At 36.2% G+C, this 27,668-nt stretch overlaps 1 protein-coding gene across 2 annotated transcripts in view; it reads right to left on the bottom strand.

Moving 5' to 3' along the window:
- The window catches only part of LOC120078006 (pleckstrin homology (PH) domain-containing protein), a 137,456-nt gene that overhangs the window by 43,983 nt on the left and 65,805 nt on the right, over positions 1–27,668 (bottom strand). For both annotated transcript variants that reach the window (XM_039032177.2, XM_039032178.2), the window contains exons 17-31: positions 16,062–16,268; positions 15,755–15,955; positions 15,555–15,664; positions 14,449–14,545; positions 14,262–14,360; positions 4,301–4,462; positions 4,148–4,222; positions 3,573–4,058; positions 3,154–3,495; positions 2,931–3,062; positions 1,516–1,629; positions 1,254–1,438; positions 1,038–1,146; positions 693–836; positions 318–602 (exon numbers count right to left, since the gene is read on the bottom strand). In XM_039032177.2, the coding sequence (XP_038888105.2) occupies positions 318–602; positions 693–836; positions 1,038–1,146; positions 1,254–1,438; positions 1,516–1,629; positions 2,931–3,062; positions 3,154–3,495; positions 3,573–4,058; positions 4,148–4,222; positions 4,301–4,462; positions 14,262–14,360; positions 14,449–14,545; positions 15,555–15,664; positions 15,755–15,955; positions 16,062–16,268 (2,748 nt within the window). The remainder of the gene's footprint in view (positions 1–317; positions 603–692; positions 837–1,037; positions 1,147–1,253; positions 1,439–1,515; positions 1,630–2,930; positions 3,063–3,153; positions 3,496–3,572; positions 4,059–4,147; positions 4,223–4,300; positions 4,463–14,261; positions 14,361–14,448; positions 14,546–15,554; positions 15,665–15,754; positions 15,956–16,061; positions 16,269–27,668) is intronic.

The raw sequence follows: 27,668 nt of genomic DNA, 5'->3' as shown, positions 1-27,668 counted from the left end.
GAAGGAACCCTATGTGCAATTCTTCCTTTTTGCAGCTGCCCATTGTGTTTATCCCCTTTCTTTACACCTAGTCCTAGCGAGCTGGCGCACCCTTATATAAGTGCCCTCTCTTGTACTTATTTGCTTATTGAAATAAATAATTCATATAAGTACATCATCCAGTTTCCTTTCCTAAAAAAATAAAATAAGAATTTTGAATACTGCTCCCATATTGAAATAAATAATTCATTTTAGGAGAGTTTCTTAGAAACTATGCTGGCATTATAAGGAATTGAAAATTAGCTGCAGGAGGGAAAATTTAGTTACGGATACAACACCTGCACAGTGGCTAAAGATGCATCTCCTGATATTCCTGCACGTAAGCACAACTGAACCAGGTCAATAATAACAGAGAGTTTCATTGACACTGAAGATGGTTCACTTGTTTCAGATTCTGTCCCATTTAGAACCTGATGAGTATCAGGTTCTATTATATCAGTTGAAGCAGCAGAAATATTTTTTAATGGAGGCACTACATTTGCTGTCTCAGAGATATTTGACATTGCACATTCAGTGATAATCTGGTACTCTTTGTTTGAGAGAACTGCTTTCAACACTTCTATCTGATAAAATGACAGCAGGAAAAAAGAGGCACAACTTAATTGCATTTGTGAGCAGACTTAGAAGAATAATTGCATAGTTGATATGGCTACCTGAATTCCAACTTCTAAACTTGGTATTTGGTGCAACAAATCCCGAAGTGACCTGCGGATGATCACTGAAACCCCCTTGACATCTTCTATTATGCTTTCCCCTAATTCCGCTCCCACCGCAACATTTAAATTTATGTCATCGATCTGTATATCATACAGTGGTCAGACAGTTACATTGTAACAAACTAACCCTATTCGCAAAACAAATTCTGCGCCACAAAAGACATGCCGATAACTTATTGTTTCAGAAACCTTTTGCCATTCCAAAATTAGTTCAAAAGCCATTCAACACAGAAAAATCATCCTGACCAACAATTTCTCAACAAAATCCCCACAAGATCTCACCAGAACAGTTAAAATTTCCAAATGCACAGCGCCCATGTCTGTTTTACTCCCAGAAATCCACTGAAATGTGTTCTGAATGGTAATGTGGACAATATCAAGCTTCAAATAACTGCCGAAGAAAAATTAGAACATGTAAATAATTATTACAAAGGAAATATAATGCCCACCATACATGTCATGAAATTTGGAAATGACTACATATCCGTTAAAACTCACTCAAGACTGTCTGTCCTTCGAGGCATTAATATTATAGGCTTTGAAAGAGAAAGATCCAACTTCAAAGCAGGCGAACCTTCTATTTCAGTAGTGGTAAACCACTTCTCTGAATTCGTTACTTGATCTTTTAACTTTACAACACCCTCGGCATTTTCAGGGACGAGACCCACAAAGTAACTAACAACCTACAAATAATTTCACAGTTTGATGAATTATAAAATCAAGTAAAACATGGAAAGATTATAATCAGTATAAAGATTACCTCCTGGATAAATCGATTCAAATATACAACGCGTACTTCTGAAAGCTTCCCCAGAAGACTGTATTCATAACCATTGTAATCCTCGTCATCAACATTGAATGAAGAAAAGAATAGCTGCAATATGTAGCAAACTTAAAAAAGAGAACCACCATAATTTGTATAAAACTTACTGTAAAATGCAAGGAACAATTTTTTAAACTTGCATTATTTTCTCAAAACCACACACACAAAGCTGAAACTATAATATGTCTACGGGATATACGTTGAAATAAAATATATCCACAAGTCTGATCCACAGAACATCCACCAAATAACAGAAAAGTAAGATCCGATGAGCATCTTCCAAACTATTATTTCAGAGGCAATGCCAATTAGCATTCAAATACCAAGTCATTATGTGCGATTCATTGTCATTGTATAACTGGTTCGATGCTATTATTTATCTTGGACTAACAGTCGTCATATTTATACATTTCTATCCAAGGATTTTGGATTGTTGTTCAAGTACCAACAGACTTTAGCTGTTTTTTTAATATCAAGATTTTTTTTATTGAGGTTGAACATCCCATTTCTAATTCATTTTGGTTGAATATTACAAGTTTTTCCTATAAAAATATATATATATTACAAGGTTTTTTTTTTTTTTTTTTTTTTTTTTAAAAAAGGAAATTGACCTAGAAAAGGGAACAAATGTAAAAATCAGCCTAAAAAATGTTCGACTGGATGAATGCAGGAGAAAAACAACAAAAAATGAGACAAGAATTGAAATCAGAAATCTACAAGAACACCTCCTAAATGTTCCTAATATCTTGAAAAGAATAACCCGCAGATGCTTAGAAAGAGAACTCCAGCGAGAGGCTTTAAAGTGCACAAGTTCTGTAAGCACACCATTGATATTTAATTTGCATTTTAGAATTCCCAGCTATAAATTGTGGTTTAGGTTACTTTCTTCTTCTGTTACTTCTATTTGTTACTGAATAATATAATTCTTTTTTATTCCAAAACATAAATATTAAAATACAGAATCTTCAAGGTACTACGCAGTGGTACTCATGGTTTCTTCTTTCTCTTCAACTCCCATTAAGTTACTCCCTATTCTAAATAAACTTTAGGAAATTTGAAGTTTAAGTCCTATGCTTTACAAATAATATCTGTGGGGTCTGTTCACTTGCTGCATATAGCTCAAAGACATCCAATCCTAAGTATTTCTTTTTACAAGACACCGAGGAGAAATATCATAAATAGAAAGACAAATCAAATCCGTGCAAGTTAATGAGAGGCCAGAACAACAAAAAGGACAAAATGTTGTCCCACATGATAATGCAAGTTCACCACTATCTACATGCCCGCAAGAATTATAGATATTAATATATACATATACACGTGCATTGGGGGAAGAGAGAGAGAAAGAGAACCTCAACAAAAGAACTGCCACCAGGATTTCTCATATCACATGCCCAATAATACATGTGGCTGCTTGAAAGACTATCATCACTTATTCTCAGATTTCCAAGAGCAGCCTCTATACTAAAAGAGGACGGAAACACCTTAAAGGGAGAAAAGGAGAGATTTCAAGAACATTCCAACTTTAAGACTCGGTACATCTAATGGAGTAATGATGAGATTATGAAACAAAACCTTGATATTAGCAAGCAAGTTGTCCTGAAACAAACTTGCTAGATTTCTTTCATTTTCCTTCACTAGAAAAATTTGTGCACGAGACATCTTCAATTCTAAATTGAATACGACTCTCGACCTCCCTTTTCCTAGCAAACCTTTTACAATGTCATCCTCCATGTTTTTTGGAATCTGTTCATCCTCTTCCATTTGGATGTCATGCCTTATGATGCCTGATGATGAATTATCACTGAATGATTCACAACTTTCTTCCTCCAGGTTAATGGCATTGGCAAACTCAATAAGGGCTACAACTGTAGGTCTACGACAGAAAAATGACAACGTTGCCAAGGTGACAGAAACCTGACACAATAATTCAATATTTTAAAATCAAAATCCTAGTAGGTAATATATAATTAAGCAAGAAAGATGGAGCACACCTGTTTGTCTATATCATGGTATCGAGGAGAATTTTGGTCATAAAAAGCTATTTGAGCTTTTACAAAATTATCCAACATAACAGATTGCTCATTATCCACACGATGAGTTTCAGAGCCACCATGTGGAAGCAGACCAGCAATACGTGAAAAACTGGGGGGTGCAAAATTTTTCAATTGGAGCGAACTTTGAGATTTTACATACTCAAGACCTTTTCCAGGTGATTGTATCTGATAATCAGCATAGTCAATCAAGGTTTCAGGTGCCTCAAAGAATTTCTCATCACCTTCAATTTGAGTTAAATCACTGTTATCAGAACCTTGATTTTTTGAGTAATCAGATAACAAAGGTGTCTCTTCCCCATGAACAAATGATCTAGCCAAATAACAAGATTGTGAACCGGTCTTTGAACAAACTAAGTCTTCAATTTCCAAAGACTTCAGTATAGTGCCAATAAACATGTCATTTGATCTCATTGACAGCTCGACCTATATTGCACAAATGTAACATTCAGAAGAAAATATGAAAAACATATATAAAATATAAGTAAATTAACAGTCAAATTAACAATTTATACCTGACCACCAATTGCCCGGAACTCAATCAAATTTCTCTCTTCTGCAAGAAGGACCTTCTCAAAGTTCTGACCATGCTGAAAAAGGCAATAGCATAACATTTTTCAAACATATAGTGAGTGAAATTTAAAGCACAAGAAGGTTTTCCAAGATACCTGATTACTAGAGCTGAAACGGACTTTAAGTTCATCAAGAGAACCAGTCAAAAATACTTTCTCTATAGATGAATCCATGGTACCATCGCTTTCATCTGATTCCATTTCTGAGTCCTCAGAGTTTGAGGAAGTTTCAGATAGACCCATAATTGGAGCAGAGGCCTACGAAAGTATTAAGGTAAGCAATTTTGAAATATCACAATAAATTCATTTTTTTCAAAAAAAGTAACCTTTTTAAATGTGGAAGTAGCTGATTTAGATATTGTTTTAGTTAATTAGTTGGCTATTTGGTTTTTTTAAAACAAATACGAATTTTTCATTGATTAATGAAAAAGAATAAATAAAAAAAAGTTGGAAGGCTAACCTCTACAAGGAGTTCAAAAAAAAAAAAAAAACAAAAGCTTGTATGTAGCAGGAAAGCTGTTAAAGTATCTAACTTGCCCCGCACACGGTAAAACCCAAACAATCCAAGAAACAGAGGAAAGCACCCTCTTTATGATAAATCAACGCAAAGGTGAAAAATAAACGAGTGCTAGGTTAACAAACAAGAAAAGAAAAAAACCTACTTAACCTAACAATTTGATACCATGTTTTTTTTTTGGGGACCAAAAATAAAAGTTTTCATTGATGAAACGAAAAGAGACTAATGCTTAAAGATACAAACTCCACATGGAAGTGAAAACAAAGATATAGAAAGGACAAAACATAAGCATAACATATGTTTCCAAGGGTAAAGGGTAATCATATGCAAATGAGAGAATCAGAATCATATATTTCATTCACTAGAGAGGACATACATAAAAGTGTATGAAAGATAACCTAAGCAAGCGAAAGTAAAAAAGCCCATAAAGGACAACATGGTTAATACATTTACAATAATATATCCATACTAACATAAGATTCTTGAAGAACTGAAGATTTCTTTGACTACCCTATACGAATTTATTGTGACAATAAAGCCATCATCTCTATTCCTCATAATCCAATTCTACATGATAGAACAAAACATATCAAGGTTGATAAGCATTTTATGGAACAATATATATTCCATATCTTCCTACCTCAAAGAAAATTGCTGATGTACTAACTAAAGGTTTTCCAAAGAAAAAAGTTTAACAAATTGAATGACAAACTGGCTAGGAAAGACATCTTCAAACTAGCTTGGAGGAGAATGTTGGAATTTCTATGTGTGTATAACTGTTAATTGTTAAATATTTTCCTTTATCTTCTTTATTATTTTCCATATTTGTAAGAGTTCTTTCTTTTATATAAGAAGACCTAAGATTGCATGGCCTTACTTGAATCGGAACTGTTTTATAGTTGTACAATTGTATCCTTGAGTTCTGAACACCTATGATTGTGCATGTCCAATAAGAAAGAATAATCTTAATCCTTCAAAATTAAGATATTTTGATGACATTATTCACACACGAAATGATGAAGAAAGTTTGGCTGATCTAAAGAACAAGCTTAAGAGTGAGTTTTGTGATAGTTCTAATATCAGGGATATTTTAATATTGTAAATATCTTTGTTACATTTTCCTTTTATGGCCTTTTCTACGCTTTTCTTCTTTGGTCACTCTTGTACACTTGCATATATATATTTCTTTAGTGAATGGACTAAAGTATCCTAACTTTTTTAAACCTAAGAGTTTTGTATGGTATCAGAGCTCTAGAAAATTAGAGTTTTATGAACTTTGAGTTTTGAGAATTTAGAATCCTTTTGTGTTACATCTAGGGTTTTGTGGAGGGGTGGGTTTATACTTTTGCCCACCACCGCCATCCTCGATTTGTTCACCATCACAACCACCATCGTCCGTCGTCTGCCGCCGCCATTGTCGACACAAGTTCAATCATTTTTCTTCGTTATTTTTTGACATTGCTCAGTCCAACGAGGAGCCCAACCGTCGATCTACTGAACCCCAAAATTCAATGTCCATCTAACCAATGCCTGAAGCTCACGCACCGCCACAATCACTCTGCCCTCCGATCCACACGCCGGCACGTGTAGGCGCGTGCGCCGCTCGTTTTGGTTTGTCTTCTGGGGGTGTCATCGAAGTTGTTTCCTCTCTTTGGTGGTGTGTTAATTTGAGTTATGTACTCACTGTTTGCCGTTCATTGAAGGAAAAATCTCTTCTGTAATTAGGGTTTGCTTCAACACAGCTTTCCTTTAGATTTTAATATGTATTTCTGTCTGGTGTTTTAGGTAATGGCTGACAAGAAACTAGTGGTCATGTCTGAGATGATTCCTATGATGTCAAAAGTGACTAAACACGAGTTGAATGGATCAAATTACTATTCATGGAGATCAAATGTTGGCCACTTTATTAGGAGCATTGAGATGGATGATCATATCACGGAAGAGCCATCGACTATTGCTACTAAAAAAATTTGGTGGTAGGACAATTCAAGAATGCTTCTACAAATCAAGAATTCTATTGACCGTGAAATCGCTGTGTTAGTAAATCACTATAAATCAGTAAAGGAACAACTGGAATATTTGGATTTTCTTTATTCTAGGAAAGAGATCATTAATAGAGTGTTTGATGTTTGTAAGACTCTATATCAACCTAATCAAGGAGAGAAATTCCTTACAAGTTACTTTGTGGAGGTCAAAAACACATGTGCGGAATTCGAAGCCTTGATACCAATTAGCACTGATCCAAAAGGGCATAAATTTAGAGGTCTTTACATCTTTGAACCACAATTACCTACAGCCATCACATGCTCTAGTATATCGTCTCTCTTTGAAGAACATTGTCATTTGGGTCATCTGTCTATATCTGTGTTGAAGAGTCTTCATCCCCAGCTTTAGCATTTGTCTTCTATAGTTTGTGAATCATATCAGTTTGCTAGATTTCATCGTTAGAGTTTGAATCCTCGAGTCAATAAATGAGCTAGTGCTCCATGTAATTTAGTCCAACCTGATGTTTGGGATCTGTGTCATATTGAGTCCAAAGGAGGGTTTCGGTATTTTGTTACATTTGTCAATGACTATTCTTGTGTAACGTGGTTATATTTAATGAAAAATCGTTTTGAGTTACTTTCTCATTTCCGTATCTTTCATGCTAAAATCAAACTCAATTTAGTAGTGCTCTTAAAATCTTACAAGGCGATATTGCTAAAGAATATTTCTCCCATGCAATTAAGTCTTATTTAGATTAGCATTCTTCATCAATCTTTTTGTGTCGATACTCCATCTCAAAATGCAGTTGCAGAATGAAAGAATCGTCATCTTCTTGAAACAACCAGAGCCTTAATGTTTCAAATGCATGTTCCAAAAGCCTTTTGGGTTGATACTGTTTCCACAACCTGTTTCTTAATAAATAACATGCCACCTTCAATTCTTAAGGGTGAGATACCTTTTCGTACTTTATGCCCCAAACAGCATTTGTTTCCCATTCCACGCAGAATATTTGGTTGTACCTACTTTGTTCGGGATGTTCGGCCTCAACATACCAAGTTGGATCCAAAGTTCTTAACATGTATTTTTCTTGGTTACTTCTGTATTCAAAAGGGGGTATCGGTGTTATTGTCCTAGTCTAAATAAATATCTTGTCTCTTCCGATGTCACGTTCTTTGAACATTCCTCATTCTTTTCCTTACATTCTTTCCCTTCGAATAAGAGCCAGGGAAGCATAAGGAGTCAGTGGGTGATTTCCTTGTCAACACAGTCGTTTCCCCTTTTGATCCTCTTCCCATTCATCTCTACCTCTATTCATCAATCATCATTAAGGTCTATAATCGACGACAACCTCCTTCATCTCCATGAGTTGTACCAGAGGCTTCATGCCCTATATCAGAGTAGATCTGAAACAGAGTGATGATCTTCCTATTGCTCTTCATAAAGGCACTCACCTATTTCCTCTTTTATTTCATATAACCATTTGTCGTCTTCTACATGTTTATTCATTGCATCCTTAGAGTATGTGTCCATCCCTAAAATTGTTCATGAAACTTTGTTTCATCATGATTGGTGCACCGCAATGGTAGAGGAGATGACTGTCGTCCGATCCACACATCGGCGCTGCTCATTTCAGTTTGTCTTCTGTGGGTGTCATCGGAGTTGTGCTAGTTTGTCTTCCATGAGTTGTGTTAGTTTGTCTTCTGCTCATTTCATGGTGTGTTAGTTTGGGTTATGTCCTCACTATTTGTGGTTCATTGAAGGAAAAATCTCTTCTAAAATTAGGGTTTGCTTCAACACAACTTTCCTTTAAATTTCAATCTTTATTTTTGTCTAGTTTTTAGGTAATGGCTGACAAGAAACCGGTGGTCATATCCGAGATGATTCCTACAGTGTCAAAAGTAACTAAACACGAGTTGAATGGATCAAACTACTATCATGGAGATCAAATGTTGATCACTTTATTAGGAGCAATGAGATGGATGATCATATCACGAAAGAGTCATCGACTCTTGCTACTAAAAAAATTTGGTGGCAGGACAATTCAAGAATGCTTCTACAAATCAAGAATTCTATTGACTGTGAAATCGTTGAGTTAGTAAATCACTACGAATCAGACAAGGAACTACTGGAATATTTGGATTTTCTTTATTCTAGGAAAGAGAACATTAATAGAGTGTTTGATGTTTGTAAGACTCTATATCAACCTGATCAAGGAGAGAAATCCCTTACAAGTTACTTTATGAAGGTCAAAAACACATGGGCGGAATTCAAAGACTTGATGCCAATTAGCACTAATTCAAAAGTCCTAATGGCTCAACGTGAGAAGTTGCCAAAGATCAGGTTTTGTCAAGCTCAAAGAACTCATCACTGGAAGAAGCTTATACTCGAATACTTCATACAGAGAAGCCATAAGTAGTCATGTCATCTGATTCTAGTAGTGCTTTGATTGGGCACACAAATGAATATAGAGGTAATAGGGGGGTTGGATCAAATAGCTCCAAAGGTTATCCCAATAACCAATGATCTCAATAAGATGTTGTTTGCTATTACCGTCGTAAACCTAGCCATAGGAAACGTGACAGTAGAAAATTGTTGAATAAGGATCAAAGAGTGTCATCCACACATTCTACTCCTGATAATTTTTACAAGTCAATTACGATTTTGCAGAGGAGTTTGCCAAATTTCGACAATATTAGGAATCATTGACAGCATCATCTTTTAATCTCATTACTGTCATCACAGAGACAGGTAACATCTCTAAATGCCTTCTTTCCTCCCCTTTGAAATGGGTCATTGACTCTAGCGCTACAAACCATATGACAGGTAACCCCAATTTATTCTCTAACCTTTGTACATCTACCTCTTCACCTAATGTCACTACAGCTGATGGAACCTCCACTCTTGTTTTAGAATCGATAATCATCCATCTTACTTAATCAATTTCTTTGTCCTCAATTTTAAATTTACAACAATTCTCTTTTAATTTGATTACAGTCAATAAACTCACTCCTGATCTTCATTATTGTCTCTCATTTTTCTTGGTTATTACTTATTTCAGGATCTTATGACAAAGCACACTATTGGTAAAAGGCGTGAATTTAGAGGTCTTTACAACTTTGAACCACAAATACCTACAGCCATCACATGCTCTAGTGTATCATCTCCTTTTGAAGAACATTGTCCGTTTGGGTCATCAGTCTATCTCTATGTTGAAGAGTCTTCGTCTCTAGCATCAGCATTTGTCTTCTTTAGTTTTTGAGTCATGTTAGTTTGCTAGATTTCATTGTTAGAGTTTCTATCCTCGAGTCAATAAACGAGCTAGTGCTCCATGTGATTTAGTCCATTCTAATGTTGGGATCTATCCTATTGAGTCCAACGAAGGGTTTCGATATTTTGTTATATTTTTCGATGACTATTCTCGTGTAACGTGGTTACATTTAACGAAAAATCGTTATGAGTTACTTTCCCATTTTCGTAACTTTCATGCTGAAATTCAAACTCAATTTAGTAGTGCTTTTAAAATCTTACAAAACGATAATGCTAAAGAATATTTCTCTCATGCAATTGTCTTATTTAGATATCCATGACATTCTTCATCATTCTTTTTGTGTCGATACTCCATCTCAAAATGGGATTGCAGAACAAAAGAATCGTCATCTTTTTTAAACATCCAGAGTCTCAATGTTTCAAATACATGTTCCAAAAGCCTTTTGGGCTGATGCTGTTTCCACAACTTGTTTCTTAATAAATCGCATGGCCTCTTCAATTCACAAGAGTGAGATACCTCCTCGTACTTTATGCCCCAAACAACATTTGTTTCCCATTCCACGCAGAATATTTGGTTGTACCTACTTTGTTCAGGATGTTCGGCCTCAACATACCATGTTGGATCCAAATTCCTTAACATGTATTTTCCTTGGTTACTTCCATATTCAAAAGGGGTATCGATGTTATTGTTCTAGTCTAAATAAATATCTTATCTCTCCTGATGTCACGTTCTTTGAACATTCCTCATTCTTTTCCTCACATTCTCTCTCTTCAAATAAGAGTCAGAGGAAGCATAAGGAGTCAGAGGGTGATTTCCTATGAAACACAGATACTTCATGTGAGGCAAAGAATCAGTATTAGGCACGTATCGGATACTGATCCTTCCAGAGACTTCCCAGATACGTATCTGACACGCGATTTGACGTATCTATACTTTCAGATACTTTCCAGATACATATCTGACACACGATTTGACGTATCTATTTCTATGCGTACTTTTTTTTTAAGAAAAAAGACAAGTAACTCATCTAATCTTTCCCAATCTAAAGTTAGGCAACCTATTTAAAAAGCTAACTACTTAGACATATTTCTATGCGTATATTTTTCTAAATATATAAAAAAAATGACGCATCCTTAGACATATCCGTATCTTAGTTTTTTAGAAATTGACGAATCGCCGTATCCAATCGTATCCGTATCGTGTAGCCAAATCTGTGTCTGTGCTTCATAGTTGATTTCCTTGTCTATACAGTTGTTTCCCCTTTTGATCATCTTCCCCATTCATCTCTACCTGTGTCTACCTCTATTCATCCACCATTATTAAGGTCTATAATCAAGGACAACCTCCTTAAGCTCCATGCGCTGTACCAGAGGCTTCATGTCCTGTATCAGAGTCTTCATCATTAAATCCAAAAACGAGTGATGACCTTCCTACTACTCTTCGTAAAGGCACTCATCCTATTTCCTCTTCTGTTTCATATAACTATTTGTCATCTTTTACATGTTCATTCATTGCATGCTTAGAGTAAGTGTTCATCCATAAAACTGTTCATGAAGCTTTGTTTCATCCTGGTTGGTGCGCCGCAATAGTGAAGGAGATGACTACCTTAGATGACAATTGTACTTGAGACTTAGTTTTCTCTTCCTACAAGAAGGAAGTCTATCGGTTGCAAATGGGTGTTTTCAGTTAAAGTCAATCCTGATGGTTCTGTCACTTGGTTAAAAGCACATCTTATAGCGAAAGGCTATGCACAAACTTATGGCATTGACTATGTTGATACTTTTTCTCTAGTAGCAAAAATGGCATCTTGAGGTTGTTTATTTCATTAACTTCAATCAATCAAAGGCTTTTATATCAGCTTGATATTAAAAATGCATTCATTCATAGTGATCTTTAAGAGGTGTATATGGAACAACCACAAGGGTTTGTTGCTCAGGGGGAGAATGGAAAGGTGCATTGCTTTCATAAATCTTTGTATGGATTAAAGTAGAGTCCAAGGGCTTGGTTTGGCAAATTTAGCCAGGTGATTGAAAGCTTTGGAATGCGGAAAAGCACGTCAGATCTTTCGGTCTTTTTTAAGACATCTAAGAGTGGTGTCATCCTGTTAATCATATATGTTGATGATATTGTGATTACTGGTGATGATGCTTTAGGTATCCAATCCCTAATGACCTTTCTCCATAGTCAATTCCATACAAAAGTCCGCCTACTACTTTCAGTAGATCACTGGAAACTGGCATTTAAACTATAAGGTTGGCAACTACAGGGCCAGGGACAGATGTCAAATCCACTCAAATTTTGGCTATCGTATAACCCTTACACTTAATATTACACTATTTTCTTCCCAATTTCAACTGATACAAAGCAGAAAGTGATAAACGATCAGTTTGAAGTTGCAAGGACTACTACCTCAGCTTGGTGTTCTCTTTTTAAACTATTTGCTAATTTTTCCATACAAGATATATGTTTGAATTGGAATGCATTATCTTTTCAGTTTAGATGTTTATTTCTCTTATTCCTTTGTATCAAGGACTTTGTACTTTGAGGCTTTTCTCTTTTCATTATATCAATGACAAGAGCGTCTTCTTTCTCCTCTCAATCCGTCAACCGGCGATTAACTCTTGTAGAGACTTCGCAAGGAAAGTTCAACGCAAAATTGCTTAAAGTTCAAGCCAATATGGCCAGAATTATCGCCACAAATTTGCGCCTCCAGCTAGAAAACCTTACTCAAAAAGTGAAAAAGATTTCAAATGTTGCAGCTCCAAATAATACAATTCATATTCAAGAACAATACCATAACCTTCCGTGCAATCAAGAACAACACGACAATCCATTTCGTGGCCAAGAACATGGGAATTTTCATCAAGATTTTCATGGGTGTGATCAACAAACTAGTCAAGAAAATCAAAGGGAACTTCAAGATTTTCAGCAAAAGCAAGAAAATAACCAACAAGTCCTACCAAGAAACCAAGAAAATAACCGACAAGTTCTTCCAAGAAATCAAGAACCAACAAGAAAATCTCAAGGAGATTTGAACAGAGTAATTTTAGTGCCTAATCCTATTCTGTACCTTCTTCAAGTCCCAAATTATCCACAAATAAGACCAATGTCACAACATTGGATGAGTTTAGATTATGACTCATCCATCGCATGGCCAACGTGCCGGCGACGCATCATTCAAATTTCTGCCCTATCAACTTTCTAATGATTCATGATTATGACTCATCCGAAGAAGAAGAATACTGTAGTCCACGGCCCATTTATCCTCCAAGATTTCAACCTCGTCATCATGTAGAAAATCCTTTATTCCAAAGGCAAATTCCTCTCATTCAACCACAAAGACGTGCTAATCAAGATTATTTTCAAGATTGGCAAGATCAACCGTATTGGAGGCAAGAAACTGACTACAAAATGAAAATCAATATTCCAACACACAATGGAAAAATGAGATCTTTTTAGATTGGATAAACATGTTAAAAATTTCTTTGATTACTTGGGAACACCGGAAAACAATAAGATTAAACTAGTTTCTTTGAAACTAAAGAGTGAGGCATCGGCTTGGTGGGATCAAGTCCTACGCAACCGACATGCTTATGGGAAAAAACCTATAACTAGCTGGCCAAAAATGTTCTTTTCTTTGCTTAGAGATATTGCCTTTGTCGACAGGTACTCGTACACCTACAACCCTTGGAGTCTCGATGAACTTGATGAAAATTTTATGTTTTTGATTTTTTTCATAATATTTTTGTTGAAGATGTAGGAGGTTGGTTTGGCCATACTCCATTGTATAAGTTTATTTTATTTCTTAATTGCTTCATTTTTTTCTTCGTTTTAAAACTCAAGGACGAGTTTTCTTTTTGGAGGGGTAGGATGATGTAAGTAGAAAGGGGTTAAATTGGGTAATTGGATAAAAGTATAGGTTAATTCCCTTTTTACCTCTCATTATATTCAAACTCTATAAATAGGAGTCTTCCTCCTCATGTATGGATTTATATTGATTAATAAAAGTTCTACTTCAAGAATCCTTCAAGATTTCTTCAAGATTTGTAGTCTACATCACATTTGTTAATGTTTTTATTGTAGTGCATTTCTATTTCTCTTTTACTTTTTCTTCCTTCTTTTTCACTCATTTTGGAGTTTGTATCCTTTCAGCAATAGTCTCTCTTTTCATCTTTTGAATGAAAGCTATCTCTTGTTCAAAAAAAAAATGCAACTAATCTATACTCATCTAAACCAAATGAAGGATAAACACAAGTAATCACATATTACGAAAAATAACCACATACCGAAGCACGATATATGGCTCCTTGCAAGCGGGTTTGCCAAGTTTTCCTTGAATCATCAGAATCAAACCTCAATATGAGGGCACTAGTATCCTCCACAACCTAAACCCAAATACAATTACAAAGCTTAGTGATCACGATTCTCAACAGAGCTCAATCATGTACACAAATAGCATAAGACAGACATAACCTTGCTATTTGATCGTGAAGCATCGTAAACAGCCAAAACATGTTGCACCTCCCCAACCAACTCTGCCGGCAGTTGAATGGTCTGTTTTCCTCTTAAGCTTACGCAGATCAATAAACAACTTTTAAATCAGAATATTTAACTTTATCAAATAAAATTAAGGACTGCTAAATAAATAGCTAGTTGACTGTTGCAAGAAAAGGAAACAACGCCAATAAGCTGGATATAAACATACTTTTCCAATCAGTCATATCAAACAGAAAAGGAAACAAGAGATTTCCTTTAAAGCCCAAAGGACTATGAAAACATCAAGCATTTTACTGCTCCAATCCCCAACCTAACTAATCTTATTTGGTGGCTTCGAGGAAAGGGATCCTTCCTCCATCAGCCTCCATCCACCTTCTGCCATCCTCCAACCACCGTAGATTTGGAAAACCTCCGTTCTTTAGCATCCTTAAATACTCCCACTCCCCAAACCCTAGCTGCCCCCCTCCCATATCTAATCCACCCTAGTCCTCCATCCTTTCGTTCTCCGTCCATCATTGGCCGCCTCTGACCTCTCCAATCACCTTCCATCCAGCCTCCGCCCACCCTGAAAACCCAGCCAGAACAACCACCATTTCCTTTCCCAAGCCATTTCTTCTCCTTGTTTTTAATCCTAAGCCGCCTTCACAACCTTCCATAATGAAAATGGAGTTCAATCAACTAGGATAATCAATTTTACAATAATTTCTGGAGCCCACAGCATCCATGTGTCTTTTATAATGCTACAAATTGCATTCAATTCCTAGGGCCAACAACATCAACGTAGATCTGCTATAGATTCTATTTCTTGTAATGATTCTATATCCTCGATAAATCATCCAAAGGTGCAGTGGCAACGGTTTGAATGTGTTATCTGGAAATACATGTTCCCAGCAATTTGAATGTTGAATGTTTTTATCAATTCATCAATTCTATTTCTTGTAATGATTGAGATACAATGTAACAACACTCTTCAAGAAAAGAAACTTATATGGATAATCATTTATCAATTCATGTCTTAAAATTATATCTTAGATGTGCATACAGCCGATAAAGACCTAATTAGCATAGTAGAGTATTTGAACCTGTGATAGCGATTGTAAGATTTGGATCCTGGGCTTTCAATTAAGTAGAGATAGGGCCCTACTAGACAACAGTATCGTCGTTGCCATTCAGCCTCCCTATTTCCAACACCCTATTAACAAAATGAGAAGTAATGAAAGAGATTAAAGATTGATAAATAAGCAAAATATAGAACCTAACAACTCGAGATAGAAAGCACAACCTTCCTAATAAGAACAGATAGCCACCCCTCAAAGTCAGCTTGATTCCACGGTTGAGGAACATCTGAATTTGTATTATCCTCCTGAAAGATCTTCAGAATTTTTAACAGTCGGTGATACCTTGCAGGCGAAAAGTGAAACCCTAAAGACGGCAATCGCACTGCAAGTCTTGTTGAAGGGTAAGACGAATTCTCCAATCGAATCTACGTAGAATAAATCATGTCAATTTTAAAGGCTAGGTATGCATACTTACAGCAAATGTAACAGGCAGCTCAGAAAAGAAACACATACATACTAGTGGAAGATTACCTGTTGCAGCTTTAAGATAACCCCACATTTATCAATAACAGGCAAGATATTAATGTCTGTCACACGGGAAGATTTATGAGTATCTTTGCCAAAAATTTGATTCCAGCTGTAATCACCATCAACCAGAAAGGCAGAGACATCACTCAAGACCACGTCAAATTGCAAATACATATCCAACTCTTGAGAAGATACGTTTTCATGTTCATCCTGTAGACATTAACCATGTATAAGATAAACAATCAACTGCATGTCTGCATTAACAAATTTTGCCAATTCAAATATTTCGATAATATAAAAGGGTTACTTTCCAAGTTTGCAAGCTAAATTATCAGTAGATGTGGGAAATGCTATGTATAGTGTAGTTATCAATACCATTGGACACATATCAAACAAAGAGATTTAATCTTCTTTCCACTATACTGCACCTGAAGAATGGAATTTATTACTACTATCGTTACATTATGTTAATTTGACATTTTTTTTCACGGTATTACAGAATCTGCTGAGTTTTCAAAACATATTAATCCTCTTTGTCATGGAATTTTTTTCTTTTTTTTTTTTTTTCTTTTTTGAGAAGAAACAACTTTATTGATCGATGACAAAGAGAACAATGTAACTACTAGAGATGCTTACAAAGGTTTGGATTTAGTGTAAGTAGTGATGAGTTTGATCATCCTTTCTTGGATTCAGTCGTTGAGGAGCTGTTTTCAGAAGAGCATATTGGGGAAACTTGGAACTCTATTTCAGAAGCAGGAGGATGGACAACCTATGCAGGTGAGTGATTCTTACTCATTTCCTTCTCAAATTCCCTCAAAATTCTCTTCTATTGTGGTTATTTGCGGTCTTCAACTACACGAGATTTCAACTTCTTCTGGACAATAGGCCGTTTGATGCTTTTTTACCTTGAAAAGTTATGAAAATCATTTCTTGGAAACCCAAGGTCTTAGAGATAAATCTATGCATGTTGTTTTGAAGCATTTTCTTCAAAATTAACATCCGGAATTGGTTTTGATTCAGGACACAAAATGACCAGATTTTGATCCTCCTTTCATTAAGACTTTATGGAGTACAAAGGGGATTGGATGGACTTTAGTAGGAGCTCATGGGAAAACCGGTGGTCTTATTATGTAGGATCAAAGCAAAGTGACTCCTTCCAAATTCTTAAAGGTGGTTATACTTTATCCGTCAAGTTCATGACTTCACCACCGATACAATTTCATTGACATAACCCAAGGTGGTTGTACTTTATCTGTCAAGTTCTGTCATGTTTATGCCAAAGAGGACGATAATGCTCTTCATATCCTTGAGATGGACAGGAATTTCATTCAAAATGCAAGTTGAATTAGTTGAAATTGAGGGATGAGAATACCAATTTCTTTTTTAGATCCTATTCTTATTGCCAACGAGGTGGTGGAGGATTGTCGATCAAAGAAAAAGAAAGGACAAATTCTTAATCTGGATCTTGGAAAGGTTTTTGATCGAGTGGACTGGGACTTCCTTGGGAAGGTGCTTCCTCTTATGGGGATTTAATTTTATGTGGATTAAATGGATCAATGGTATACATTAATGTTCGTCCTACAGGCCATATCCATGCTTATAGAGGTATTGATGGAAGAAGAATGCGGCTAATTGGGTAATTGAGTAAAAGTCTAGGTTAATTCCCTTTTTACCCCACTTGTATTAAAAACTCTATAACTAGGCTCTATCAGCTATCTACCACAAAAGATATTTCTACCAAGGAGGCCTGGAATGCTACAAATTGTTCTTGGTCCTTAAACTTTAGCAGAAATCTTAAAGAAGATGAGATTGAATAACGGACTGCTCTTGCTCATCTTATTCCAAGTCTGAACCTTACTAATAGAAAGAACCAATGGATATAGAAGCTTAGCCACACTGGTTTCAATACAAAGTCTTTATACTCTTTCCTCATACCCAACCCTCTCACCTTCACCCGGCCTTTTCAAGAAATTGTGGAGCTGTCCCTGCCCAAAGAGAGTTAATTCCACCTATGGGAAATCACTAACACTTGTCTAAACACTATGGACAGATTACAAAAACGATGTCCTTGGATCCACCTATCTTCCTCATGGTGCTGCCTTTGTCAAATGAACAATGAAGTTGCCCAACATGTTTTCTTTGACTGCCCTTTCTCTAGAGGGATATGGACGGAAGTCTTTTTCTCTTATAACTGGTCTGTGGTCCTTCCAAATGATTTGTAAAGTTCGCTTCACCTACTTATCGGCTGGACTCCTTTCAAAACTGACAAAGAACGTCTCTGGTTAAGCATCATTTGTGTTGTTTTGTGATGAAAGAAATGCTAGAATCTTCCCAAACAAGGCTAAGACAACAAAGGACATTATTGATACCAGCATACACAATGCTTTTTTTTTGTGCAAAGATTTACAGCCATACACAATCACAATTTTTCTTTCCTTGTTTTTGAAAAGGAAACAAGCCTCTTTATTAGAATAAAATGAGACTAATGCTCAAGGTACAAGAGAATTATACGAGGAGCATGAATAAAAAACAGAAAGAGACAAACAAAGCAAAACTAAACGAAATTCCTTGTTACAAATTGGAAACACCTTTTGCACTCCCTTATAAAGGGTCCTTTTGTACACCCTATGATTGGGGTACTCGTGTACCAATGGATACCCATGGATTTCATTTAATCATGAAATTGTTTCTTATCTAAAAAAAAACTCTATAAATAGGAGTCTCTCCTCTCATATATAGACAACTAATGAATAATACTTTTCCTTCAAGAATTCTTCAAGATTCATAGTCTATATTAATTGGCAACAGAGCACCCTCACGAAGGGACCTAACGGCTAGAAAAAAATTCCAGCAAGCTTCCCGACCATTAATGAAGAAATTGGTGAAGAAGATAAAAATGAGGGAGTGAAAAAAGAAAAAAGAAAAAGATAAAAGATAATGTGAAGAGTTGGAAATCAATTGTAAGAAAGAGAAAATGAAACAAATCAAAATTAAGAATATAAAAAATATATTAGGTAAATTAAAGATGAGAGAAAAAGTTGTTATAAAAAATAATATAAATTACACATGAGAGAGAAAGTTGTTATAAAAAAATAATGTAAATTAAACATGAAGGAGAAAAAAAAAGAGGATGGAATTGTTATGTAAATAAAGGTGGACCATAATAGTGACACATGTCACTCATGGGATGGAAGAGGTATGGAAGAGTTCCATACAATAGGACTAGAAATTTTCCCAGCCCTCTATTTGCCCCTTGTGCTTGGGGCTCATGGTAAAGACCTGCAGCATCTGTTGTTAACTATTGGTGCTATTCCCAATCTTCCTAGTACCGATTCTTCTCTTATTTTCATCTTCACTCGGTCTTTGGAAACTCCTTCAGGAGAATATCTTACATATTTCGGTTGGTCCTCACTTGGCATCTAGCTCTCGGTTCTTATGGTCCAACGCAGTCAAAGCTCTTTGGTCTCAAATTTGGTTTCAATGCAATTAGAACGCTTTTTCACGACAAATCACTTCCTTGGCTTGATTGTTTGGGTTTAGCTCGTCTTCTAGCAACATCTTGGTGCTATTTCCAAATATTTTGCTAACTATTCTACTCAAGATATTTACTTGAATTGGAACCGTTTTATTTATTATTATTTTTTTTTTGGCTTATTTTTGTAATGTCTTGTTCAACTATTTACTTTTATATTATTCTTTGTATCTTTTATTTTGAACATTAACCTCCTTTCATTAATAATGAAAAGTCTTGTTTTCTTTTCGATATAAAAGATAGGTTTACTTTTTTGGGGGGCTGAAATCGATGCAACTGATTAGTTATTTTTATCTGGTTGTTTCAAGCTTCGACATTGTTTTAATTTTGTTTTGTTTTTTCCCCGAAAAGAGTACCAGACTTTTCATTAACAAAATGAAATGAGATTAGTGCTCCAAAAGACAAAAACCAAAAGAAACCATGTAATAAAGTTAGAAATAGCACGAAAGGCAATATAGTAATATAATGAAAGTATCTAAAAATGAACAATAATTTCTTGGTTGAAATTATCTAACAGAGGACACCATTGTTATAATATGTATTTATATTATAATTATGAATAGTTGTCCTTTATTGTAATTTTATATCCCCTAAATAAGGGTTTCTTAGTTGCCTATATATATGTATCTTTAGCCTGATTAAATAATAAGATCATTATTCTCTCCAAAAGTATTGAGAACATTGTATCAGAGCATTCTAGGGTTTAGAATATTCGTTCGACGGCTACATTAAGGTTTACGCTTCTCACAAGGTTAGGATTTGAGTGGCTATTTGTCTACATCACCCATCTAGGAGAAGCGTCGTCACTGTCGATTCATTCTGCCTTTGTCAGCGTTGGAACGGCCGTGTGTGAGGTTCATGCACCGCCACAAAGATTTTTCTCCGTAGCCACGCGCTAGCATAGGAGTGCGTGGGACATCTGTTCCACGTTTCGTCGACTCGGTTTATCTTTTCCGATTATTCTATGCAGTTGGTTCCATTGAAATCTACTCGGTCTTGAGTTATTTGGAAAAAATACCCTTTTGTGCTTAGGTTTTGTCGCTGTTTTGTTTCAATTTGGAGTTGTTTTGCTCTTTGATTTACCTCTGATTTCGATTCTGATTTGCTCTTTCTACTTGTGAGATCTACAAACTGTTTGTTAGCTCACAAGGGATGAAGTGAAGCATATGGTTGTATCTAATGTAATTCCCCTAGCATCGAAGATACTAAACACAAGTTAAATGGATCTAATTACTATGATTGGCGTCGAACGATTTAATTTTATTTACTTAGTACAGATATAAATGATCATGTGACTAAAGAGCCACCAAAAGATGATAAGAAAAAAGGCTTCACTTCACGATGATGCTCGACTTTATCTTCAGATTAAGAATTCTATTGAAAGTGAGGTTGTTGGTTTGGTAGATCATTGTGATTCTGGGAAGGAACTCTTAGAATTCTAAGAATTTTTATACTATAGAAAAGAACACGTTCATCGAATGTTTGATGTTTGTATGCAATTCTTTCAAGCTGAACAATCTGTTACAAGTTACTTTATGAGACTTAAGCAGACAACTGCTGAATTTGCTTTACTATTACCGTTTAGCCCCGATGTCAAAGTTCAACAAGCTCAACGAGAAAAGATGGTTATTATGATATTTTTTAATAGACTTTTACCTGAGTTTGGAATGGCTGAAACACAATTTCATTCTGATTTTGAAATTCCATCATTGGAGGAAGCCTTCAATCTATTCTTTAGATTGAGAATTCTCAATCCGATTCGTCTATTTCTCAACCTAACAGTGCTCTTATAAGTAGGAATAATAATAACTCTCAGGGTACTTCAAGGATGACTAACAATTTTCAGAAACCTAGTTATGATAACCGAAAATCAGATTCTTAGGAGATCGTCAATCACTATTGTCGTAAGCCAGACCTCTGAAACGTGATTGTCGAAAGTTATTGTATAAGACTCAACGATCTCAACATGCTCAGATAGCTTCCACCAATGATATGACTAAGAAGTCTATTACTATCTCTACTGACAACTTTGCTAAATTGCAAGTGTTCCAAGAATCCTTGCAGGCATCTTCTTCATCGAATCCTATTTTCACCATTGCCAAGACATATAATACAAAATGCCTTCTTACGTCATCTACCAAATGGGTCATAAACTCTAGTGCCACCGCTCATATGATAGGTAAATCATCCTCTCCTCCACCTTCCTCCGTGTCTCTTCCTTTTGGCCCTTCGATTACTCGAGTCTACTCTAGGCGTCCTCCACAGCCACCTTCAGACACATGTCCTCCACCACTGGCTTCTTCGACATCTGATCCGGGACCAAGTGATGATCTTCCCATTACCCTTCAAAAAGGTAAACGCACTTATACTTACCCTATTTCTTCATTTGTTTCAAATAACTAGTTGTCTTCTCCCACTTATTCATTTATTACATCTCTTGATTTCACCTCAGTTCATGAAGCTTTATCTCATCCCAGGTGGCGTAGTACAATGATTGAGGAGATGACTGCTTTGGATGATAATGGTACTTCAGACCTGGTTTCGCATTTGGTTGGAAAGAAGGCTATTGGGTGTAAATGGGTGTTTCTTATAAAGGTCAATCCCGATGGAACAGTGGCACGGTTGAAAGATCATCTTGTTATCAAAGGTTATGCCCAAATCTATGGGACTGATTATTCTGATTTTCTCCTGTTGCTAAATTAACTTCCATTCGACTATTTATTTCCGTGGTTGCTACTCACAATTGGCCTTTGCATCAACTCGACATTAAGAATGCTTTCCTGCATGGTGATTTTCAGGAAGAAGTTTACATGGACCAACCACCTGGGTTTGTTGCTCAAGGGGAGAGTGATAAGTGTGTCACCTTCGAAAATCTTTGTATGGATTAAAACAAAGTCCTCATGCATGATTTGGTACATTTAATCAAGCACTCAAATGTTTTGGTATGAAAAAAAGTACGTCTAATCATTCTATATTCTATCGATGATCTTGGTATTACTTAGTTTGTTGTATATATTGATGATATTGTTATCATTGGAAATGATGTATCAGGTATATCTTCTCTCAAGACTTTTCTCCAAGTTCAATTTCATACCAAAGATTTGGGGCAATTGAAGTATTTCTTGGGTATTGAAGTAATGAGAAGCAAGAAAGGCATTTACTTGTCCCAACGAAAATATGTACTTGATTTGTTGTTTGAGACAGGTAAACTAGGAGGCAAACCATGTAGTACTCCGATGATACCAAATTTGCAACTTGCTAAGGAGAATTGTTTAAAGATCCTGAGAGATATAGATGATTGGTTGGAAAGTTGAACTATTTAACAGTGACGACCTAACATTGCTTATTCTGTAAGTATCGTGAGTCGGTTTATGTCATCCCGGACTGTGGATCATTGGTTGCAGTTAAATCCTATGTTATCTAAAAGTTTCACTTGGACGTGAGATCTTATATAATAATCATAGTCATACAAGGGTTGAATGTTTTTCAGATGCTAATTGGGCTAGATCTCGAGAAGATAGGAGATCGACCTCTGGATATTGTGTGTTTGTAGGAGGAAACTTGGTGTCGTGGAAAAGTAATAAACAGAATGTTAGTTTCACGTTCGAGTGCTAAGTCAAAATATAGAGCTATGGCACAACCTATGCATTAAATAGTGTGGATACATCAACTTTTATCTGAGATGGGCTTCAATGTTACTGTGCCAGCTAAACTATGGTGTGATAATCAAACTGCTCTCCACATTGCATCCAACCTAGTATTTCATGAATGAACTAAACATATTGAAGTGGATTGTCATTTTATTCGCGAGAAAACACAAGGATAGATATCTACAGGATGTGTGAAGACTGGAGAACAATTGGTAGATAACCTTACTAAAGCAGTAAACGGAGCAAGAATAAGCTACCTGTGCAACAAGCTGGGCATGATTGACATATTTGCTCCAGCTTGACGGGGAGTGTAATAATATGTGTTTATATTAAAATTAAGAATAGTTGTCCTTTATTTATTGGGCGGATCTCAAGGAAAAAGGTGATAGACTGCCCCGATTCTCGAATTTGGTCGCTAGAATCAGAGGGTACTTTTTCGGTCAAATCATTGGTTAATCATCTCCAAATCTCACCCCCACTAGAAGAAGACTTAGAAAAGGCAATTTGGAAGACCAAGAGTCCACGCCGGGTCAATATCACAATTTGGATTATGATTTTTGGATCCTTAAATTGTCCAAAAACACTTCAAAGAAAACTCCCCACACACTGTTTGTATCCTTCAATTTGCTCCCTTTGTACGGCAAATAATGAAACCCAGCAGCATCTGTTATTTGAATGCTCTTACACTATTAACTGCTGGCAGAATCTTTTTAATATTTTTGGCATCAGATGGGTATTTGACAGGTCCTCCCGTGAGAATACATTGCAGATTCTAATTGGACCTAAGCTGAAAGCAGGTCCAAAGAGTGCTATGGAGTAATGCAATCAAAGCAATATTATCGAAAGTGTGGTTCGAGAGAAATCAAAGAATATTCCATAATAAAGAAACTCATTGGACCAAACAATATTATCGGAAGTGTGGATGAAAGCAAAATTGTAGATTTGGAGGTCTTCAAGGCAGAATTCTCATTAACATTAAAGTGCAGCACCATTTGTAAGAAATTATGCTGGATTTCCAATGTATACGAACCAAACAACCCTAGTGAAAGAAGAAATTTGTGGGTTGAATTAACCTCATTAGCAGAAAGATGTGATAGTACTTGGTGTATTGGTGGGGATTTTAACTGTATCCGAAGAAGATAAGAAAGATTTCCAGTAAGAAGAGCAACTAGAGAAATCAGACAATTTAATAATTTCATTAGAAATACAAACCTACCTGAAATTCCTATGTCAAATGGAAGATTCTCTTGGTCACGAGAAGAAGAAACAGTCTCAAGGTCACTCATTGACAGATTCTTCATCACAAGTAATTAGGATGATATGTTTGAAAATTCGACAAGCTAGACCAATTTCTGATCATTTTCCTCTATTGTTTGAAGCTGGAGCTGTTGAATGGGGCCCCTCCCCTTTTAGATTTTGTAATAGTTGGCTACTTGATAAGGAGTGTTGCAGAATTATTGAACGATCTCTAAGTCTGGAAATTCAGCAAGGGTGGGCTGATTTTAGTTTCTCAATCAGATTCAGAAAATTGAAACAAGCCCTTAAAAAATGGTATGCTGAAAAAACCAAGCAGCAGAAAGCTAATGAAGAGGCATTACTAGAAGAAATTTGAAGAAGAGATATGATCATGGAGTCTCAAGAGGAACCCTCTCTTGAGGAGGATTTAAGAATCTCCCTAAAAGCAGATTTAATTTCCATCTACCAAACAGAAGAAAGAGATCTTATTCAAAAGAGCAAATTGAATTGGTTACAATTGGGTGATGAAAATACAGCCTTTTTCCATCGTTTTCTTGCAGCCAAGAAAAGGAAAAACCTAATAACAGAGTTAGTCAATGACTAAGGGAAAGCTACAAAGACTTTCAGAGAAGTAGAAACCCTAATTATTGACTTTTAGGGTAATCTCTACTCAAAAAGTCAAGGATCAAGATATATACCTCAGAATTTGAGCTGGCCAAGAGTCTCTTCAGATCAGAATATGGGGCTGATTTCCATATTTAATTTGGCAAAAATTAAAGAAGCAGTAAAGATGTTGGGAGAAACAAAGCTCCAGGATCGGATGGATTCACCATTGAATTTATCCTAAAATTTTGGGATTTACTAAAGGACAATATAAAGAGTATATTTGATGATTTTTACCGCAATGGAAAGCTCAACTCTTGCATCAAAGAAAATTTTATTTGCCTAATCCAGAAGAAATCAGAAGCAGTTTTAGTGAAAGACTTCAGACCTATTAGCCTATCTACTATAATCTATAAGATTATAGCTAAAGTACTTGCAGAAAGACTCAAGAAAGTAATGCCTAGCCTTATAAGTCAAACTCAAAGTGCTTTCATTGAAGGGAGACAAATCCTTAATCCGGTCTTAATAGCTAATTAGGCATTAGAAAACTACATAAATAAGAAGAAAAAGGGTTGGGTTTTAAAGCTTGACCTTGAAAAGGCTTTTGATAGAGTGGATTGGGATTTTCTTGAAAAAACCCTTAAAGAAAGGAACTTCCACCCAAGTGGATATCTTGGATTTTGGGTTGTATCACTAATCCAATGTTTTCCATCATCATTAATGGAAGGCCAAGAGGAAGGATTAAGGCTACAAGGGGAATTTGACCAGGGGACCCCCTATCCCCCTTCCTTTTTCTTTTGGTTAGCGACTTGCTTAGTATTTTGGTTGCCAGAATCCAAGAAAAAGGGCTGTTTGAAGGCTTTGTGGTTGGGAAAAACAAGGTTCATCTCTCTATTCTCCAGTTTGCTGATGATACTCTACTCTTTTGCAAGTATGACGATGACATGCTAGACAATCTTAAAAAATCTATTACTTTGTTTGAGTGGTGCTCGGGGCAGAAAGTTAATTGGAAAAAATCTGCCATTTGTGGGTTAAATATTGAAGATTCTAAGTTGAGGGCAGTAGCTTCAAGGCTGAATTGCCAATTAACACACCTTCCTTTCATATATTTGGGTCTTCCTCTTGGGGGCACCCAAAGAAATTGTTATTTTGGCAGCCGGTCATTGATAAAGTTCACAAAAAACTTGACAAGTGGAGAAGATACAACTTATCAAAAGGGGGAAGAGCTACCTTGTGCAACTCAGTCCTTGCCAACCTCCCAACCTACTACATGTCCTCTTTTTTATGCCTAAAAAAGTGATTCCAGCCATTGAAAGAATCATCAGAAACTTTTTTTGGGAAGGCTTTAAAGGGGGAAAGATAAATCATTTAGCAAAGTGGGAGATAGTCTCTAAGAAACAAGCAGATGTGGGACTCGAAATTGGAGGTTTAAAAGCTAAAAACGTGGCCTTACTAGCCAAATGGGGTTGGAGGTTCCTAAAAGAGCAACCCTCCCTTTGGAGTCAAGTTATTTTGAGTATCCATGGTAGCAGTCAATTTGGTTGGCACACTTCTGGCAAGGTCCATTGTAGTCTTCGAAGCCCTTGGACAAATATTTCAAGATCTTGGCTGAATATTGAGAAGTTGGCAGACTTTAAAGTGGGGAATGGAACCAGAATTGCATTTTGGCAAGACCCTTGGCTGGATTCTTTTCCGTTAAAGGACAGATTTCCTTCCCTTTTTGGCTTAACATCACTTCCCAACGGTTCAATATCACACTTTTGGGACTATCACACCTCCTCATGGACTCTAAACTTCAGAAGAGACCTAAAAGATGATGAGATTTTAGAGTTCCAATCCCTACTAACAATATTGGTTAAGCAAAAATTATCCAATAGGGAAAACACTTGCATTTGGTCCCTTGAAAAAAATGGCTCTTTCTCAGTAAAATCACTGGTTAATCACCTTTCTGAGACCACCCCAATTTCAACCAGCCTTCACAAGAGCCTATGGAAGTCCAATAGCCCTCGAAGAGTTAATATAACAGTTTGGATCAGTTTGGATAATGCTGTTTGGAACCCTAAATTGTTCCTCGGTGCTGCAAAAAAAGCTGCCTTGCTATTCTATCTCCCCCAATTGGTGTGTCCTTTGTAAATCAGCTGAAGAAGACCTTCAACACTTATTCGACTGTTGTTTTGCCTTCAACTGCTGGAAAGAATTCCTTAATTGTTTCAACACTTCTTGGGTCTTTGATATTTCTTTTAGAAGCAATGTACAACAATTACTTTCAGGTCCTATTCTAAAGAAATACTCCAATTTACTATGGATTAATGGGATAAAAGCAATGCTGGTTGAAATCTGGTTTGAAAGAAATCAAAGAGTGTTCAATGGGAAGGAAACTCCTTGGTTTACTCGCTTTGAGGCGGCAAAACTCAATGCCTCTCTTTGGTGCTCCCTTTCTAATTGCTTTGAAGCCTACTCCTTGCAAGACATAAGTTTAAATTGGCAGCCTTTCTTTCAAATGGAAGACTAATCGAAGCATCGGCGATAGAGACCGCAGCTTCTCTTTAATTAGTATTCTTAATTTTCTTAACTTCTTGATGTAATTTA

This window comes from Benincasa hispida, chromosome 5 (assembly GCF_027475165.1).
Source record: "Benincasa hispida cultivar pf3 chromosome 5, pf3_genome.v1.1, whole genome shotgun sequence".
Taxonomy (NCBI): Eukaryota; Viridiplantae; Streptophyta; class Magnoliopsida; order Cucurbitales; family Cucurbitaceae; genus Benincasa; species Benincasa hispida.
This window is presented reverse-complemented; position numbering and strand designations above follow the sequence as displayed.